General features: G+C 38.7%; 2 protein-coding genes across 9 annotated transcripts; one reads left to right on the top strand and one right to left on the bottom strand.

The window, feature by feature from the left end:
- Nucleotides 1–2,939: 2,939 nt before the first annotated feature.
- LOC111863974 (cytochrome c oxidase assembly factor 7 homolog) lies at nucleotides 2,940–3,922 on the bottom strand. The gene has a single exon (XM_023850818.2). The coding sequence runs from the start codon at nucleotides 3,675–3,677 to the stop codon at nucleotides 2,973–2,975; it is 705 nt and encodes a 234-aa protein (XP_023706586.1). The 5' UTR covers nucleotides 3,678–3,922; the 3' UTR covers nucleotides 2,940–2,972.
- A 193-nt stretch (nucleotides 3,923–4,115) lies between these two features.
- LOC111863971 (zinc finger protein 502) lies at nucleotides 4,116–14,176 on the top strand. 8 transcript variants are annotated; one of them, XM_033751275.1, is made up of 6 exons: nucleotides 4,117–4,409; nucleotides 5,385–5,514; nucleotides 5,726–5,821; nucleotides 6,382–6,537; nucleotides 7,794–7,894; nucleotides 11,115–14,176. In XM_033751275.1, the coding sequence occupies exons 4-6, from the start codon at nucleotides 6,388–6,390 to the stop codon at nucleotides 12,946–12,948; spliced, it is 2,085 nt and encodes a 694-aa protein (XP_033607166.1). In that variant the 5' UTR covers nucleotides 4,117–4,409; nucleotides 5,385–5,514; nucleotides 5,726–5,821; nucleotides 6,382–6,387; the 3' UTR covers nucleotides 12,949–14,176. The 8 variants fall into 8 exon arrangements, with proteins under 8 accessions (XP_023706577.1, XP_033607166.1, XP_033607168.1 ...); XM_033751277.1 differs by lacking the exon at nucleotides 5,726–5,821; XM_033751276.1 differs by lacking the exon at nucleotides 5,385–5,514 and having other exon boundaries at nucleotides 4,117–4,411.
- Nucleotides 14,177–17,984: the final 3,808 nt, after the last annotated feature.

The raw sequence follows: 17,984 nt of genomic DNA, 5'->3' as shown, positions 1-17,984 counted from the left end.
ATTAAGTAGAATTAGAGAATTTTCAGTTGAAGCATAACTGAGTTTAGTCTGAGTTGTAATATTTACATTATGCATTCTGCTGCTCAGTATGTGACAAAGACTGGGACCCTGAACATAATGCTTAGCAAGTCTTTTGTATTGCATACTAGAGAAGAGTTTATCACCAGACTCTACAGTCATAAAGCTTTTCACCACTAGGAATAAAAACGAGTATCTTGCAAGACTTCCAAATGGCAAAACTGCTACCACCCAAGTTACTTGTGTAAGAATGAATATTGACATGAAGAAAACAATAATGTTGCAAGTTGTTACACTGTTTGAAACTCTCACTACATTCTACGCATTTATGCGGTATTTTACTTTAAATCTTGGAATGTTCCAGAGGTTTTTACAATGTGTAAAACTTTTCCCATAAATCTCTCTCTCTCTCTCTCACACACACACATTTATATATATATCTTTTCTCATGAGTACTGTTGTCCCTCTTCAGGCACTTGGTAATTTATTTTTACCACACACTTCACAGTTGTGAATGCTGGCTCTTAATGTGTACGGAGGGTTGCTGTCTAGCACAGAGCTCTCATTGAGATCTTCTACTTTGATATCAGAAGTCTTGAAACTGTATGTGAGGGGAACGCTAAAAAAGTTAAATATGTAAAATTTAAGATTTTGACAAGGAAAACTAGTATGCTTGTGACAGTGCATTTGTTTGCATAAGCTTCTAATCCCGAAGGAACGTGCCTTTATTAAAGATAATACCTAATAAATCTGTGGGCTTAAGGAAAGGTCTTCATTGGTTGCATCCTGTTGTGTGTTTCAGATAACTCAGCACTGCAAATATTAAATATCAAATTCATGGGAAATGCTAACATGAATGATCACTAGAACATCACTTGATTAAAAGAACAATATATTTTCAAAACATACAAAATTGAACTAACACCTGCCTGTGTATTTTTGTGATATTGTTAGACTGTTGGTCCTCTCTCTGGTTAGCTCTGCTGTCATATATTGGATTTGCATAGCTCCAGAATCGACATAGAAACAAATTTAGATTTACAACTCTTCATTTCTCAACTAAGTACATAAACTACAATAATGAGAATAAATTAGTTTCCACATCATGAATGCCATGTGTGTGGCAATTACATAAATGTAGATTGTAAATTGTTTTGAACGATGGTGTGGAACGCTTGGGATTACTGGGTTCTTGAACTCCAATACTGGTATTGTAAAGAAAACAATGTTTTTGAAACTGGATCTGTTTTATCATCAAGTGTGTCAGAGACACCTACTGTTAGAAACAGCTATTTATTCTCTCAAAATCGTGATTGTAAGGGTGATATTTAATAGTCCATATATATATGACTGCCCCATAAATCTGAAACCACCCTCAAAAGCGAGCTATGAAGTACGATCACGTCACATGCAATTTATGCCCTTATCTCTTCCTACCATCAATATCTGCAAGTTTGTGTTGGCACGCTACAGCAGTACTCTAATGTTGCCTGTGATTCCAGACTTCCATGATATCTGAAGATACGACCCAGAGGATCATCTTGTACGCAGCTCTTACTGTAAATAAAAATTAATTTTTAAGACAGACCTCAGAATTATATGATATAGGATAGTTCCCATTCCACTTCTATCCAAAAGTGAATTATTTTAGAATTCTGCAGTCTTAAGGAGAGTTATGATAGTACCTTTCTGATCCTATTCTGTTTAAACATAACTTCAAGAAGTTGGTGTACTTCAGGAGATAGTTGCTAACCTTCTGAAGGAGCCTGCTGCCTACATCTTCAGGAAGGTTCTCTTCTTCCTGTAATCTTAATACTGACTGCCATGAGAACGTAAAATATGACATTTCTCTCTGCCTGTTCAGTATTCAGCATTTCCATGTCATCTGCTTCATCTGTCAGTGACATACCACCTGCATGGGTGGGTGAATGAATGTGCAACTTAAAACATACTGATATTGCATTTCTCTTTTCCTGTCATGGTGTACTGGTATTATTTGTGTTGTACTACAGAAATGAGAACAGTTTTATTTTCTATGTAAGTATTCATATCTTTATTAGTATTTATTCTCAGTCTTATCGGCTATTTCTTTTAACAAGTTTTGATGGTTGTGGTGGTTACTGCAGCACTGTCATATTTCATTCAGTGGTTTCAGTATTCATATATCTTTACACAGATTGTTCAGTTAGTTTACTTCAATATAATTGCAGTTCATTTCTATATCATTTAGTAAACATTCAAAGTGATGCAAAATTTATTAAAGTTTCTGTTAAACGTCCTTGTGCTTAGATAAAAGTGGTGTCACAGGATATTTGGTTCTGATGTAAATGGAACATACAGTATAGGCACAATACGCATCAATTTGGAAATGCTTACATAAAAGACTGACCATGCTAAGCCAAGACACATGAACACATATGTGGGAAATTACATGTGAAGTACACACATTGTTTTACAGCATCATGTTACAACTTTATTCTGACAAACAATAACTGAATGTATGCACCAATTTATACATCATCTGCCAAAAATAAGAATATGGTATTCCTCCAAAATTCTTTGGAGCATTCTCTGTTTCCTTTTACAATTTCACTTAACAAGCTGAGTATGTCTACTCATTGTACGATTTCAGATATGCAGCTCCCTATACATTACCATTTACATCTCAGCTGATGCCACAATATGAAAGTGAAGCAACTGCCATGTAACATGTCATTGTGCCATAACTACTGCTTGTGCATCATCATCACAGGTATAAGCTCTCCACACTGGAATCCCCACACTTGATGTCATCTCTTGCTGTTCTTTTGGACTGGTGCAGCAAAGTGTTGCATCCCCAAGCTAGACCTGACTGAGGGTACACGACTTTCAACTATGGTGATGCCCCCAAAAGATCCAGGAACACCGTTTTCAGTAACTAATTCAAATTCTTCATACAACTACTAAGTCATTGACTATATGGGTTTTGTCCCTTGTTGAAATGTTAGTGTTTGCTGTTGTTTCACAAGCTCGTCCTGCAGTTCCAATGCCCTCTTCTTATATTTCTCAGCCTTTTCCTCATCCTTAGCCACCCCATCACCCCGTCGATACATCTGGCTGACATTTGCACATGCATAAATATTTCCCAATTCACAGCCTTTTTCTGAATATCTACGCGCTTTATCCATGTCCTTCTCAATGCTGGCTTCTGGAATACCTGGTATGTATACACCTCCAATGTAGTAGCAGCAAAAAGGGTTGTTCCCGTCACAACCTTTTTCAAGAAGTTGTAAACCTTTGCGGTGATCTTTCACACTCCTAGTGTGTGTGCCGTTTCCTAAGCACATCAAACCGGCGTTCTGGCAAGCTTCACTTACGCCCAGCTCGCATGCCTTACGATAATATTCGTACGCCACATCGCAGTCCACTTCCTGTGAACCTCTTCCCAGAAGCTTGTAATTTCCGAATTTGTAACAACTCCGTCCAAAATTATAATCCTCACAATTTGATTTATATATTTTCCCAGCCTTGGTGTAATCTTTCATGATGCTTTCAAGAAAGTCACCGAGTAAATGACACACTTCAGGTTTCTTTTCTTTGTAACATCCGAATCGGTATTCGATACCTAAATTATCTATGAATTCTTTAACTTGCGATTCGTCTTTCAGATCAAAAGCCATCGATTATGTATCACTGCAAATTATTAACTATACTGTCTCACTTTATAATTGCGGTTAATGATTTAACTTGTACGTTCTCCTATAAACATTCGAAACAATACGTAAAATGTTATTCAAAGGCTTCACGGAACAAATGTAATGTTACTCACGCTGGAAAAATATCTTGCCTGTTCATTCATAACATAAAATTTCATTATAGCTCCCATGATTGAAACAAGATTTATTAGGTATTTTGTATTAAGGACAGCTAGCATAAAAGCAACAGCAGAAGCAGTCAACGTAAACTGACAGCTTTCGATGTCTGCTACTCATCTACAGACTCTACAGAACTCTTTAGCAAAGCTGTACACCTGCACCCGGTTCTACTAAGAATCAAGAATACATAGAACAATGTTCAGCAGAACATAATCCTAATGATCCTAATAATTATTAAGTAAGCTCTGATATTTTAATACGGGAATGCGCACAATGTGCATAGAGTAATAGTTTTCTATTCGTGACTGTATTCGGTTATTGATGTGGTTAGGTTTTTGCATATGGTAATGTGGTATCTACTACACTTTTTATCACAGTGTTTACACACACAAGCTCTGATATTTTCGATGGCTGTACGGCAGGCATGGAACGGAGGCCAAACGGGCCATACGTTAGCGAAAGATCAGTTTTATTGTTATCATGTAACACCCAGTCGTTGAAGATATGGCAGTGCAATAGGTGTGACCAGTAATGACGGTGTGTGTATGCATTCGACTTTCCACGTCTTGAAGTCATATCATATCATATCTTTATTATATTCTAGTAGATCCAGTTACAGGTATAAAACCATTGGATATAGAACATGTCAAAACAGAAAGATGAGTTATGCTCCAACAGCTGTTGAAACAAGTTAAAAATATAAAAATATATATAACAAAGTCAGCAAGATGCTGGCAAGGCAAATCACAACAAGATTCACAAGCAGAACAAAGTCCTATATCTAAATTAACAATGCTGTGCTAGGGATCAATTAATATGAATCATGTCAAACATAAAAATAATACAATATAAGACATACACTAACCATAAATACATATTAAAAACTTTCTCTCAGGAATATATAAAGAATCAATACAAACACTGATAAAACAATATATAATTGTAAATTATAATGATAAAATTATTAAAATAAATAGAAATCATGTCCACTATATACACAAATCAAAGTATCTGCTTGTTTACAGATTCAATTAAAGAACTGTTCAAATAAATTGCATATGTTATTTGCAAGAATCAAGACCACCCCTTGAGTTCCATTCATAGTATTCATTTAGGGAATAGAATGAGCCAATAAGAAGAAACCTTTTTAAAGCTTGTTTGAATTTAATAATATTATTTGACAAATTCTTAATGCTTCGTGGTAAATTATTGAATATCCTAATCCCTGCATAATATACACCCTTCTGCAGCTTAGCAGATTTATTAGTTGGAAAATGTAAATGTGTAACTTGTCTGGTGTTAATGCTATGTATGGCAGAATTAAATTTGTATATGTCGATGTTCTTGGCTACAAATATTAAATATACAAATATATATTGCGAATATAAGGGCAGAATATTTAGTTGCCTAAACAATGGATGACTGGAGTCCTTATTCCTTGCTTTCATTATAATTCTCACTATTCTTTTTTGTATTTTAAAAATCAAATTTCTGTGTGTCGAATTGCTCCAGAATATTATCCCATATGATATAATGGAGTGTACATACGCAAAATAAATCATCCTTAAACTCTCCTGAGTCATGACTGCAGACAGGATTCTTACAGAGTAACTAGCCGCACTCATGATCTTTCCATGATAAGGTATTGTCTATAATTAATCCAATAAATTTTGTATTACTTGTGCTAGTAATTTGGATATCCTCATACTTTAGATTTATGCTTGATTTTGTATTTAATTTTGATGAAAAATGTACATAATTAGTTTTGTCAATATTTAATGTTAGTGAGTTAATCATGAACAATTTATTTATTTTGATTAATATCGTTTCTAACACCTTAACGTGTTCAACAGAATATAGATAATGGATATTAGTATGACGTTTAATGCTCTAACGTCATGAAGCGGAGAAGTTTGTAATTGCCAGCAGACGAAACAACCTAATGCAAGGTAAACACCTGGAATATTGTGCGTAACTTTTCAAATCAGTCATAACGCAACCTAATCAAAATAAAACATGAAGGATCGCTACGTTGCAGTGGGCACTTTAACTCAATTTGTTTTACTCACTACAATTTATATTCGGTTTTGATCGTATCAGTTTCAGTACGTCTGATGCAGTCAGCATGAAGTGGTCACAGAAGCTTCTATTGTTGAGTTTATGATGGGCCGACGTATAACTTTCATGGGAAAAGTATAAAGTATGCACATAATTTTTGTGAGAAAATGTATTAGAAAATGCTCGTTTGGAAGAACAAGATGCAGATGCGATCATGTTACAATAGTTATTAAATGGCTAGGTTTTGAGAATATGAATTGGATGGATGATATGCAGTTTGAGGTTTAAGTATTGGCATTATTAAATTTTTCTCATCTTTTATCGAGATTCTGTTCTAATAGGCTTGTTAGTGAATTTGTAATTGTATAATTTAATTGTACATTCACTTATTGAAATGCCCTCACATTATGTTGTAATTTTTTGGCACTTATATTACCAACTTTGCTTCCAGCACAGTATGGATGTGATTGGCATGGGGCCACTCCACCCAGAACTTCTCATAAAGGAAGAGAAAATGTTTGTCATTTCTGGCGTGATGGAAGAAACCGAGTTCTTTGGCAGGACCAAGGGTCAGGAGCTGGCTTCTGTGCCAGGAGGTTCCATAAAGGTAAGATGGGATAGCAGAGTATACTCATTACATCGTCAGCAAGTTGCACGTTAGAACTGCTGTCTACCACCCAACTGTGACCGTACATAGACAGTGACAACGTAATTGTAGTCTGTTGCCAGAATGTAAAGTTACATTCACTAAATGGGAGAGTAACACTGTCTTCTGGGATGTGATCTGGTAGGTAGGTACCAACATTTGGGGAATGCGCTGCCTCTGTCTTTGAAGTAGAGGTATTTACCCTGAAGATAAATCCAGCAGGTTCCCTTGAAGCAATACTACTGTTTGAGTACAGTGTCACATCCCAGAATACCTGACACTTGGTACCCACTGCAATAGTAACCTCACATGTCATATTTGTAACTCAGAATTTTCAGGAATAGAAGTGTGTGCAATAGGAAGATGGCTTATGAGTGCTGCCCAGAATTTTTTTGTTAATTTTAGACGGATTTGAACCTTACTTTTAAAGTTGTATAACATCATGTCTTTTAGCGTCATAAACATTTCGTTCATGAAAGCTGTTAGTGATATGTAACTGTTACAAGCCCTGCACACAGTTTTCTACATCTGCTGTAACATGGAGGGGCACAACACCATAGAAAATATGTCATAATACATATTTATTTCTGTGTATAATATTAATGGATTGTCCTGGGTTTAATGCATTTGACTGAACAAATTAGTAGTAAGAACTATGAGGTCGAAGAAGTCAAAATGATTAATGGAAAACAAGGAAAGTTGTATAATGTTATCCATTTAAAAGCATATCATAATAGAAAACATATCATGTATTTCAGTATATGATCATTGAAGTATATCAATCCACAGTTATGCAATTCTTATATCTTATTGGAATTTCATGAATTCTGCATGATGGTGCCAGGATAACAGCAGATATGCAGAATGGGTGTTTTTCAGAAAGTGGCCACCCACATCCACAGATGTAAGACCCTCTGCCATTATTGTGAGGTTTTCTTTAAGAACATGTGGTTCAGAACGGTTAAAATGTCATGGAACAACTGGAAGTGAATACTGAAAATGCCATCAACTTGGCAACATGGCAGAGACACTTAACATGTGTGTCTTGAGCAATGTTAGGAGGATCAATGCATGTGTTCAGAACAGTGCAGGACATTTCCAGCATGTCTTATGAACAGTTATTTAGATGGTATGCGCACTGAGACATGATGTACAGTGTCTTTTGTGTGGGTATAGTTTGAAATGTGTCCACTCTTGAGTACTATATATTTGAACAGGTTGAACCAAAAGAAGAAATTCCAGAGGTTAAGGATGAAGTAAAAAGTGAAATAACTGTAGAGGATCAAGCAGTGGATTGTCAGGATATGTTTGGCCCCTGGTAAGTCGATGCAGTCACTGTATGTTCTGGCCACTTCACCCAGTTTCTTATGATCATTTGCATATGTTCAGTTAGACGGTGTGGGTGGGTGTGTTGTAAGTACGTACTCACCACTAGTACACAGTAGTCATCCTGTTGTGTTAACTGCTCTTCAGTTGATTGATTGTTTAATGGTGCATTATCAACTGAGACCTTAATGTACATCTACACTTATTTTGATTGAGTGCATACTGTGGGCTTAACATTTTTTATTTTTTTTAATTAGTTTTATCATTCATTGGGAAGTTTCATTTGGGCGTGTGGGATGAATGGAGATGCAAGTATGATTGTATGTAATGAACTGGATAGGATGGAGATGGTAGAACCATGTGCTAGTTTGTAATTTTCCTGCAGTAGTGAGGAAAACCACAAGAGTCCTCAAGTTAACATGTTCTCTGATTAAAATGTGAACATTTGTGTCTCAGATACAAGGCATACATGTTGGTACAGATTTAATCTGCTAAACCTTCATGGTGTAATATCTTTGATAGCTGTGTACGTATGTACTTAGGTGTGTGTTATGACTCATGGTGAAAGTCATGGCCCAAATACATGCTACATGAGTCCAACACATTTATATCATACATCTCAGTTTCTTTCATAATTAAACCCCACAACACTGGAGGTTTATATGATTTTAATCATGTTTTATAAGCAAGCATTGTCAGTGTATGCAGAAAACTAAGATCTGATTCTTATTACCTTTGTAACTCATGTGTAGCAGCCAGTAGTCCTGTCAACATATAAACACTCCAAGCACAATAACAGTTTATCTATTGACACTGCTGTCCAGCATCATGGCTTCTCCCTTGTGATTGTACTGTCATGTGTTTCCTGGTAACGCAACAGTAAATAGTGGGTTCCAGATTAGGTAACTCAATTTATTGAATAATTTCATATGTCATAACTGCAATTCATTTCTCCACTTTCAAGATCTGTGACACACGAACAGTGATAACACTCTCAAGGTTAACACATCAACTCTTGAACTGCCTTGAATGACGTCTTCCTGACGAATCATCTCGAACAGTCTTCACTGCTTCCTATATGGGCTCAGCACAGACCATCCACAGAAAACACATTAACTGCTTGGCAACAGATATCATGTATTATGAAGCGTGTCCACCCATGCATTGCCTAGCAATGGACACCCTCCTGTTGTTAATTGGAACATGTTTACCTATTCGTCTCCTAGAAATGGCCCAATTTGTCACAGTATGAATTGTTTTGCGGAAGATTTGCTCTCCATTACTGTGCCATCTGCACAGTATAATTGATGAAACATTTTCTAAAATATCACCAGTATCTTTTCCTGTACCACCCAAATTTCACATGATCAGAAGTGTTTCCATATGTAACCTCCTATCTGTTTATTGTGGTGATCATCATCACCATCTTTATTCAAAAGGTCCAGTTCAACACATATTCATCCACAGAATTTCCACATTAATTCTGTTCTGGATGACCTATGTGTGTTGTTGCTTTTGCTGACGCTAGTGGCTGCCATGGAAACTAACTGCATAATTCATCAGGCCTTGGAACAGCTCTGAAATGAGTACGATCTATCCCACCATTTCTCTGATGGGACTGAGAAATACCATGTTAAACCTTAGTCAGAATAGCCAAACCTCTGTGATTCGAACCATATAACTTCTGTGACAACTTACGAGGTGTGTTCAAAAAATGACGGGAATTTCCGTATTTTGGAAAAAATATTTATTCATTCGTCTACATTAATGTTGTCGCCTTCAAAATAGTCCCCATTCGATATTATGCACTTACGCCAGCGCTTCTTCCAATCATCGAAACACTTCTCAAACTCGATTTTTGGGATAGCCTTTAGCTCTTTCAGCGATGCGCTTTTAATGTCATCTATGCTTGTAAAACGACGGCCCTTTAAGGTTCTCTTTATTTTTGGAAATAGGAAAAAGTCACACGGAGCCATGTCTGGCGAATATGGAGGCTGGGGCATCGTTACAGTATTGTTTTTGGCCAAGAATTCACGAACAAGCAACGAAGTGTGAGCAGGTGCATTATCGTGGTGCAAAAGCCATGAATTGTTTTTCCACAAATCCGGGCGTTTTTTTCGGATTGCCTCACGCAAACGGCGTTGAACTTTCAGGTAGTACTCCTTATTGACCGTTTGACCTTGAGGCAAGAATTCATGATGCACTATGCCATTAAAATTGAAGAACACAGTAAGCATAACCTTCACGTTCGAACGCACTTGTCGAGCCTTTTTCGGTCTTGGCGATCCAGGATGCTTCCACTGAGACGATTGAGCCTTAGTTTCAACGTCATATCCGTAAACCCATGTTTCGTCACCTGTTATAACACGTTTCAGTAATTCTGCATCATCGTTGACTTCCTTTAGTGATTCCTGAGCAACTTCCATTCGCCGCTGTTTTTGTTCAAAATTCAGCAATTTTGGAACAAATTTTGCTGCCACGCGTTTCATACCCAAAACATTCGAAAAAATTTCATGGCATGAGCCAATCGATATGCCAACATCATCAGCGACTTCTCTGATTGTGATTCGGCGATCATTCATAATCATTGCTTTCACTTTTTCCACGTTTTCATCGGTTGTTGATGTGCTGGGGCGTCCGGGGCGCTCGTCATCTGCAACGTCTTCACGGCCATCTTGGAAACGCTTATACCACTCGTAAACTCTTGTTTTACTCATAACAGACTCACCATAGGCCTTTGTTAACATTTCACACACTTTGTAACACTTTATTTCATTTTTTACGCAAAATTTGATACAAATTCTTTGATCCATTTCTTTTAACAAACGAAAATCGCCAAGCTCATAAAAACACGTCTAACCTTAGCGGCTGCCACAGACAAAGTAAGCAATGAATACAGCTGAAAATTTTATTGTACTTCAGGGGCATGTATACCAACATAATAAAAAAAAAATTTTGACAATTGGACTCTCCAAACCCGCGAAATTTTAAAATTCCCGTTATTTCCTGAACACACTTCGTACCTTGAAGTTTGGGGAGATTTAGAGGCACTACTCAGGAAAGGACAGCTCCAGGAGCTTTTTTGTTTCCTATAAGAATGAACTCAGCTTTACTTAATGATTCTTTCAAAGTAAGGAACTAACCACAGGTGTCATGTCTGTTTCCATATGTTACATATTCTTGTACTTACAGTTATGTGTCTCTCAATGCAGCTTCCAGAAGCTAGTGAAACAAGAAGAAGAAGAAGAGACAGACACAACTTCAGAAGACCGTGAACTGCCTTCACCATCACAAACTGTCAATCCATTTCTTGGAAATGCACAGGAATGTGGTTTATACTTCTATAACGAGTGTGCTGGTTGTTTTAAATCAACTGTCAGTATGAGGAATGAATGTTCAGATCATGCAGGATCATGTTATGAGCTGTGTGTGAATAATACCAAGGAGTCCAGCTGTGACCAGGTACAAATGAACATCCCTGTAGAGGAATTTGAACCCAAAGTCGACACATTCATTTCTGATTTTAGTCCATCTGTACAAAGTTACAGAGATAAACCATTGAAAATGGACCCCATAGTGAAACTCCCAAGGTTGGAGTTGTCTGCATTTGATATGAAACACATGGACAGATCAGAAATGGGGACTGACACTGGTAGGCTGCAGCTTGGTAACTTCTGTATCAATACGGACACCGTAAGTGACTCGAAAATAGCTACGGTTTCTGAATTCCCTACACTACAGGATGTAATTGTACATGCAAGTTGTCATAATTCTGTAAATGACTCAGGAAGTATGGCAAACAGTTTTAGCCAACACAAGAATGAACATAACATGCAGAGGGCTATAAATTATGATCAGGTAGAGACATTATCTAAGGGCTTGCTTCTGAAACAGCAGTTAGAGCATCATGCAAGTGGATCCAGTTCTACAAAGATTCCAAAACATGAAACAGTCAGTCACAAGTCACAGAATAGTAAACATAATAAAATCGAAACTATGGAAAGTACATTAAAACCTACTAGGAGGTTGTCTTCGAATTATAAGTTAACAAAATGTTTGTGTGATTGTAGCACATCACCCAGTGTGGAAGGAAAAACAGGTGAAAATAGTAGTGTCACTATTGGGAACACGGTGAAAGAGTCCAAGAGATTAGCCTCAGTCTTTGAGCTGAAGCAGCATTTGAGTGAAAACAGTTCTGCAAGCGTTGCTGAAGATGAAGCAGAAGTTGCAAGACAACGAGATAGCTGTGAGGCAGAACAGAAGAAAATTACGGTTATACCAAAAATTAATATTAACAGCATCCAGAAAAAAATGCAGCATTCAAGAGCCCACATAGCTGATACTCCATACTACTGCAACAGATGTAAAAAGCAGTATGCTACAAGTCGTAACCTCCAGGAGCATTACATGTTCCACACTGGAGCACAACCATTTGTGTGCAATGTGTGTGCAAAAATGTTTCCTACACTGATACAACTCGTGAAGCATTCTCACACACATGTAAGAGGCCAAACTTACGATTGTCAATTATGTGACAAGAAGTTCAGGTTCCTCGTCAGCCTCAAAAGACACATCCTGTTCCACACTGGTGAGAGACCATTTGAGTGTATACTGTGCAATAGAAAGTTCTTCACTTTGCTCCATCTAAAAAACCACATTCATATACACACTGGTGAGAAACCATATGTGTGCAGATTGTGTTGGAAGGGATTCTCATCACCTTCAAGCCTGAGGAAGCATCGTTTTCACCATGCACGAAGACAGTCCTATTTGTGCAAATTTTGTAACATTGAGTTTGGAAGGTACAAGCTATTCATGAGGCACGTCGAGACACACAAGAGTAGGAAGTATGAATGTAGTGAGTGTCACAAAGTGTTCTCAAGTCTCATGCTGGTAAAGAAGCATGCCAGAACTCATTCAGCTGTTCAGCCATATGCATGTACCCTCTGTAGCAGCTCATTTTCAAGATCAACTTCGCTCTTAATGCATTACCAGTGCCACAGGCGGTTTGAGCACCATGGATTGACTAACCTTCACACAGCATGAAGATGAGGCAGAAAGACTGATGACATGTCGTCAGTAATGTATATCTGTGCGTCACTTCACTCCTAGTAAGAGCAAACTATGATTCTACCTTGATGTAGCATGTAGTGTGCTTTTGGACTTCGCAGATAACTGCAACCCGTTTTACAAATACATGTTGATCAAAGTTCAAATGGGAACTGCTGACATATACTATACAGCTACTGCTGAATTAGGCACATTTCTAGTGAGTTATCTGTCCTCCAATAGATGTCATGTAGTTACCAGAAAGCCTCACAAGCTGTTGTACATGTTTGAAGGATCAGACTGACTTTCAACATAACTTGATTTATTTCCAGGCGAAACATCCTTAACTATGGGATTTACATGCCCAGCACTGATTGTGTTAGGGCTCATGCACTAAGTGCAGATGAAGTCCTTTGGACCTACAACAGATTGGTTATATCTCTAAAGGTTTTGAATGTGGTTAATTGTGTGACTATTGTTTTGGACATTGCAGGTTGTATTTGATATGCACACCATTTTGGACACTGGATGCAGTTCCATCTGTGTAAGGAGATAAGAATTTTACTCAGTTTGGTTCAATGTTTGAGGTTAGTTTTTTGTAAGCAGTCAAACTGCGTAAGATCCTTCTCTCCTTACACAGGTGGAATTGGATCCATTGTCCAAAATGGTGTATCATATGTATCCCAGACACTGGGACGGTGTCCAACGTAATGTTTGCATAATTAGTACACATTCTTATTGTTGTTGGTAAAGTGGTTATGATGGGCAGGCCATTTTACTTTTGTTCATTGTTCATTGTTCATCTATTTCAAAATGGGTATGCCAAGAAATGTGTATAGAAATAGATTAAGGAATGACTGTAATGAAATCACTCGTACGACAAAGAGAAAGATATGAGGATAATATTAAATTGTAACTTCATTGAATAATTTCTGAAGCTGTGAAGTGAATGGGTCCAATAATGCAATTTGATGCCAAACTCTTGAGTTTTGTTGTCAGAGAGCTGGGTACATCATATACAGAGTTGAACATGTTATTTTTACCTGTCAGTGATGCATACTCCTACACACATTGCTGAAAAGTGGGCATTAATTCTGCTTCGTACTTAAGAGGTTCAGAGTTCAAATCTCAGCACAGAAGTTGGCTAGCTTCCCCTGAGGTTTCTTGTATGTATTCTTTATTTCAGTCCCTGAAGGGAAATTCTGAATAAACCTCAATTATGTCATGATTGCTTCCTTCCATATTCTTACCAGTTCAGGTTTGACCGAACATCCTATCATTTATTCAACACTGTGTAGGCACTGACAGCAATGTTAACCATACTGTGAGCAGCTATATAATAACATAAGAGGAACAAACAGGACCCTGGACAAAATTACATAATGAGGACCTTCATACTTCAAGCTCCACATCAAATTACATGAAGAAGGATTAGATGAGTGGGGCATGTAGCATGCATCGGAGGGAAGAGATTTGCGAAGACTGAGTATGCTGATAAAATATGAAGGAAGAAGACCACCTGAGAAACATAGGTGCAGTTGGAAGAATAATATTAAAATTGATCTTGAAGAAATGGGGAGATATAGACTGGATTCATCTGGCACAGGATAGGGACCTATGACAGGCCCATGTGAATGCATTGATGAACCTTCTTGACCTGCTAAGTAACTGATAACATATAAACAAGGACTCTGCTGCATTTAGTAACTTAGTAAATAAATTGTTTACTCCTGTGTTATTTCCCAGAAATAATATAATCGTATTTGTTCCTAGATGGATGTCCCTTGTAGATGGGCTTAATAGGTGCCAATATTCACATGGATAGTAATTACTTAACCCTTTCAAAATGGAACCAAACTTGATGTGGATAGTAATTACTTAACCCTTTCAAAATGGAACCAAACTTGATGTGGATAGTAATTACTTAACCCTTTCAAAATGGAACCAAACTTGATGTGGATAGTAATTACTTAACCCTTTCAAAATGGAACCAAACTTGATGATATTTTATAACTCAATTTCCTCTGGCATGTTCATTGTGAAGATCAGTTAGCTAGCAAAACAGTATTTTCTTTTCTGGGAATTAGACTAACTCAGTGAATGCACACTGTGGATCTGAAGCCGAGTTGTTGAGTGTTATAACATGGTTTGGTAAGTATAGTTACCATTGTCCAATAAACATTTAGAATAAAGATGTTGAGAAGTAGTATTGGGTTTGAGGTTATCACAGTGGTGGCTATGAACGATACTGTGACATGACTGACACCTTAAAGCCAGAGTAGACCTTCACTGCTAGGCAACTACTTGATAAACAGGTTCCCGCAGCAGTGAATAAGCAGCAACAGTCAAGGTATTGTTGAGCTATTATGATGAATGAATGTATAAGGGGTGCGCCTTTTCGGCCCTTGCACTGCAACCTACAGTGATCTATTGTGCTTCCCCTTTTTGATTAACTATTATGATGGAAACGGTGTTATCTGTGGGCCTGCCCTGAGGCTAAATAACGAGGATCCCAGGCCAAATGACTGAGCTGCTATTTTAGCATAAGATATGTAAGTTAGGCAAGATCTGCTCTGTAAAGCCAGTACTGACAGAGGACTTGTGTATAGTCCATGCGAGACCGCCTCTGTGGTCTCGCATGGAGTCTACTCAGCCTCGTGAGCATAACCGAGAAGCTATTTCAAGGAAATAGCGGCTCCGGTCTAGAAAACCGAAGTTAAGGGCCATAGGGATTCATTGCGCGGACCACACGACACACACTATCCGCTAAAGTTGGCACTAACTTCGCCGACAAGCGGCGGTCGCTCGGTCGGTATAGCTCGCTTGCGGACTAAAACCACGGAGTTTGATTTTGTTATATGTGCGAAATATACGCTTTTCGAAAGGCCAAGCGTATGCATAAGAGACAAACCCATCTCGTCAGAGAGGATGCTACATTTGGACTATTACCGCAAGAGTTCAGTTGGAAAAGAAATCTGGTCGTGGGGCTCAAGGGGCCTGACGCCTAGAGGAACTGATTGGCGGTAAACCGCGAATCGGAGATGATTGAGAAGAGATGGCATCAAGTTAATTGAGTTGCAAGAGTGGGGCCGTGAAAAGAAGGCTTCATGTGTGTTGCAGCTACAGTGAGACTGGCTATAATTGCTGTATTGAAACAGTCACACCTTTGTGACAAGAGACCCACAAGTTTATGGGAGGTCAGGGCCCGCGGAACACGGCTCCCGTACGACTGAATTTGACGCAGAGCAAGAGGATTGCACGTGACCTCGGTATCGAGATTCCTGTCTCTGTGCCTTGTGGGTTCGATGCTGTATGCATTCCAGAGGCATTGAGCCTATCGGCAGCCATTTAGTACAGTGGTTATATTTCTACGGTAGCCGTTTAATTATATTTCGCATGAAATGTGTTTAATTCCCTCCCGCGATATATGAAGGGAACTTTCCTCGCCCCAGTAAATAGAGCGAGGTACACGCACAGGAGCCTGAAGGCAGGCCTTCGTCTCAAGTGTCCGGTTTCGTGTGACATTTGGATTCTTGAGGCAGTAACTGCGAGGTTTACTGTTCGCCGTTCTTGTCCGATAACAGCAGAAAAGTTGGAATGTTTCTACAATTTTAATAAACTCCCCTTCACTGAACTTCATGAAAATCCGTTCGGAGGCGCTTGAGTTGTTACATACGGACAGACAGACGGACAATGCTAAGCATGTAGATGCATTTCGTTTTGCACTCCTTGTGAATACGCGAAAAGATAGATGAAGCAGGTTCGTGAGATATGTCCAGAGGCTGTTGCTCGGCGCGGCGCGGTTAGGCAGCCACAGAACCCGTTCCCGGACCCTGCGGCGTGGCATTGCGGATGAGAAGGTGCCCTTGGTCTAGCCGGACCGGTCTGAAGGTGAGCCGGTGTCATTGTGGATTCTTCCTTTGACATTCCCAAGTCAGAGCTGTGTGTTCCTTCAGTTGTGGACTGATGAGCCGCTACTTACCGTAATAACGCGCCCCTTAAGTTCAGTGGCTGCTATTTGCACCACATGTGACATTTTGTTCACTCAGTGTATATATATGCTTTGTCTGCCTAACAATAAGCAAGTTATTTGCCTAAACGTTATAAATCGACTGGTCTTTGCACTCATGGGCAATGTGTTTACTGTGAGGTTCGAACGCAATTTTTATGTGGGCTATCATGCAGATGAACTGCAGTCTGCATCGCTCCAAGCCAAGGCGCAGACCTGCTGTATTGCTGTACTGGAATTGCCAACAAGAAAGAGCGTTGTTAATCCGGTCAGACTGAATAATTACGTAATCGGACTGACTGACCTGCCGACTCCGTTGTTCAGGATAGAAGTACGTTGGTAACACGGTCTCTGGTGCATGACCGTCTTCACAAAAGCCCATTATTATGCCATTTTCTAAGCCAGCTCAGCTTATCTCCTGATTAATGTGTTACGTAGGGCTATATTAATAGTAGGCTTTCTTCCTATCTACTCCAAGATCTTCCTAATGGTCTCTTTCTTTGCCATTTCGCAGCTTAACTTGTGTATTGTTGCTACATAACAACTAACTGATGTTACTGATTGGGGACCACCTTGCTTCTTAGGCAGGAAGTGGCGGGTTCGAATATCGGTCCGGATACCGGTACACCTAAATAGTTTGAAAGGCGTGTAGATAGTTATCAGGCTCGTCCCTCCTTCCTCTTGGCTTTCGTATTCACTTATTGCAGAACAAGTTCACATGACAATGAAAATCAGCATTAGAAGTAGTACATCGTTACTTTTCATAACTAACAGTTCATTTAATAGTGAACCGATTCATGCAAAACATAAATTCAGCCGTCAGCTTTTTGTATTGGTACATGAATTTAGTTAGAACGAAGCAGGAAGTTTGTACCACTGCGATCTTTGACGTTGGCCTTGATGTATATTTGTTGCTTGTAGGAGCAGATTCTTGCAACGGAGGTGACCTTCACATTGCAGATGCCACACTACATAATGTCTTGGAATATTCACGGTTGTACAGGATGTTTAGAACGAAAATTGA

The sequence above is a fragment of the Cryptotermes secundus genome, unplaced genomic scaffold, assembly GCF_002891405.2.
Source record: "Cryptotermes secundus unplaced genomic scaffold, Csec_1.0 scaffold279, whole genome shotgun sequence".
Taxonomy (NCBI): Eukaryota; Metazoa; Arthropoda; class Insecta; order Blattodea; family Kalotermitidae; genus Cryptotermes; species Cryptotermes secundus.
This window is presented reverse-complemented; position numbering and strand designations above follow the sequence as displayed.

What these genes read in the sequence shown, in the direction of transcription:
- LOC111863971 (XM_023850808.2), top strand. An exon ending in TGCCAGGAGGTTCCATAAAG is followed by an intron (nt 6,538 to 7,793) that starts GTAAGATGGGAT and finishes ATATTTGAACAG; the next exon opens with GTTGAACCAAAAGAAGAAAT. An exon ending in CAGGATATGTTTGGCCCCTG is followed by an intron (nt 7,895 to 11,114) that starts GTAAGTCGATGC and finishes CTCTCAATGCAG; the next exon opens with CTTCCAGAAGCTAGTGAAAC.
- LOC111863974 (XM_023850818.2), bottom strand. Translation starts at nt 3,677, where the DNA reads ATGGCTTTTGATCTGAAAGACGAATCGCAAGTTAAAGAATTCATAGAT.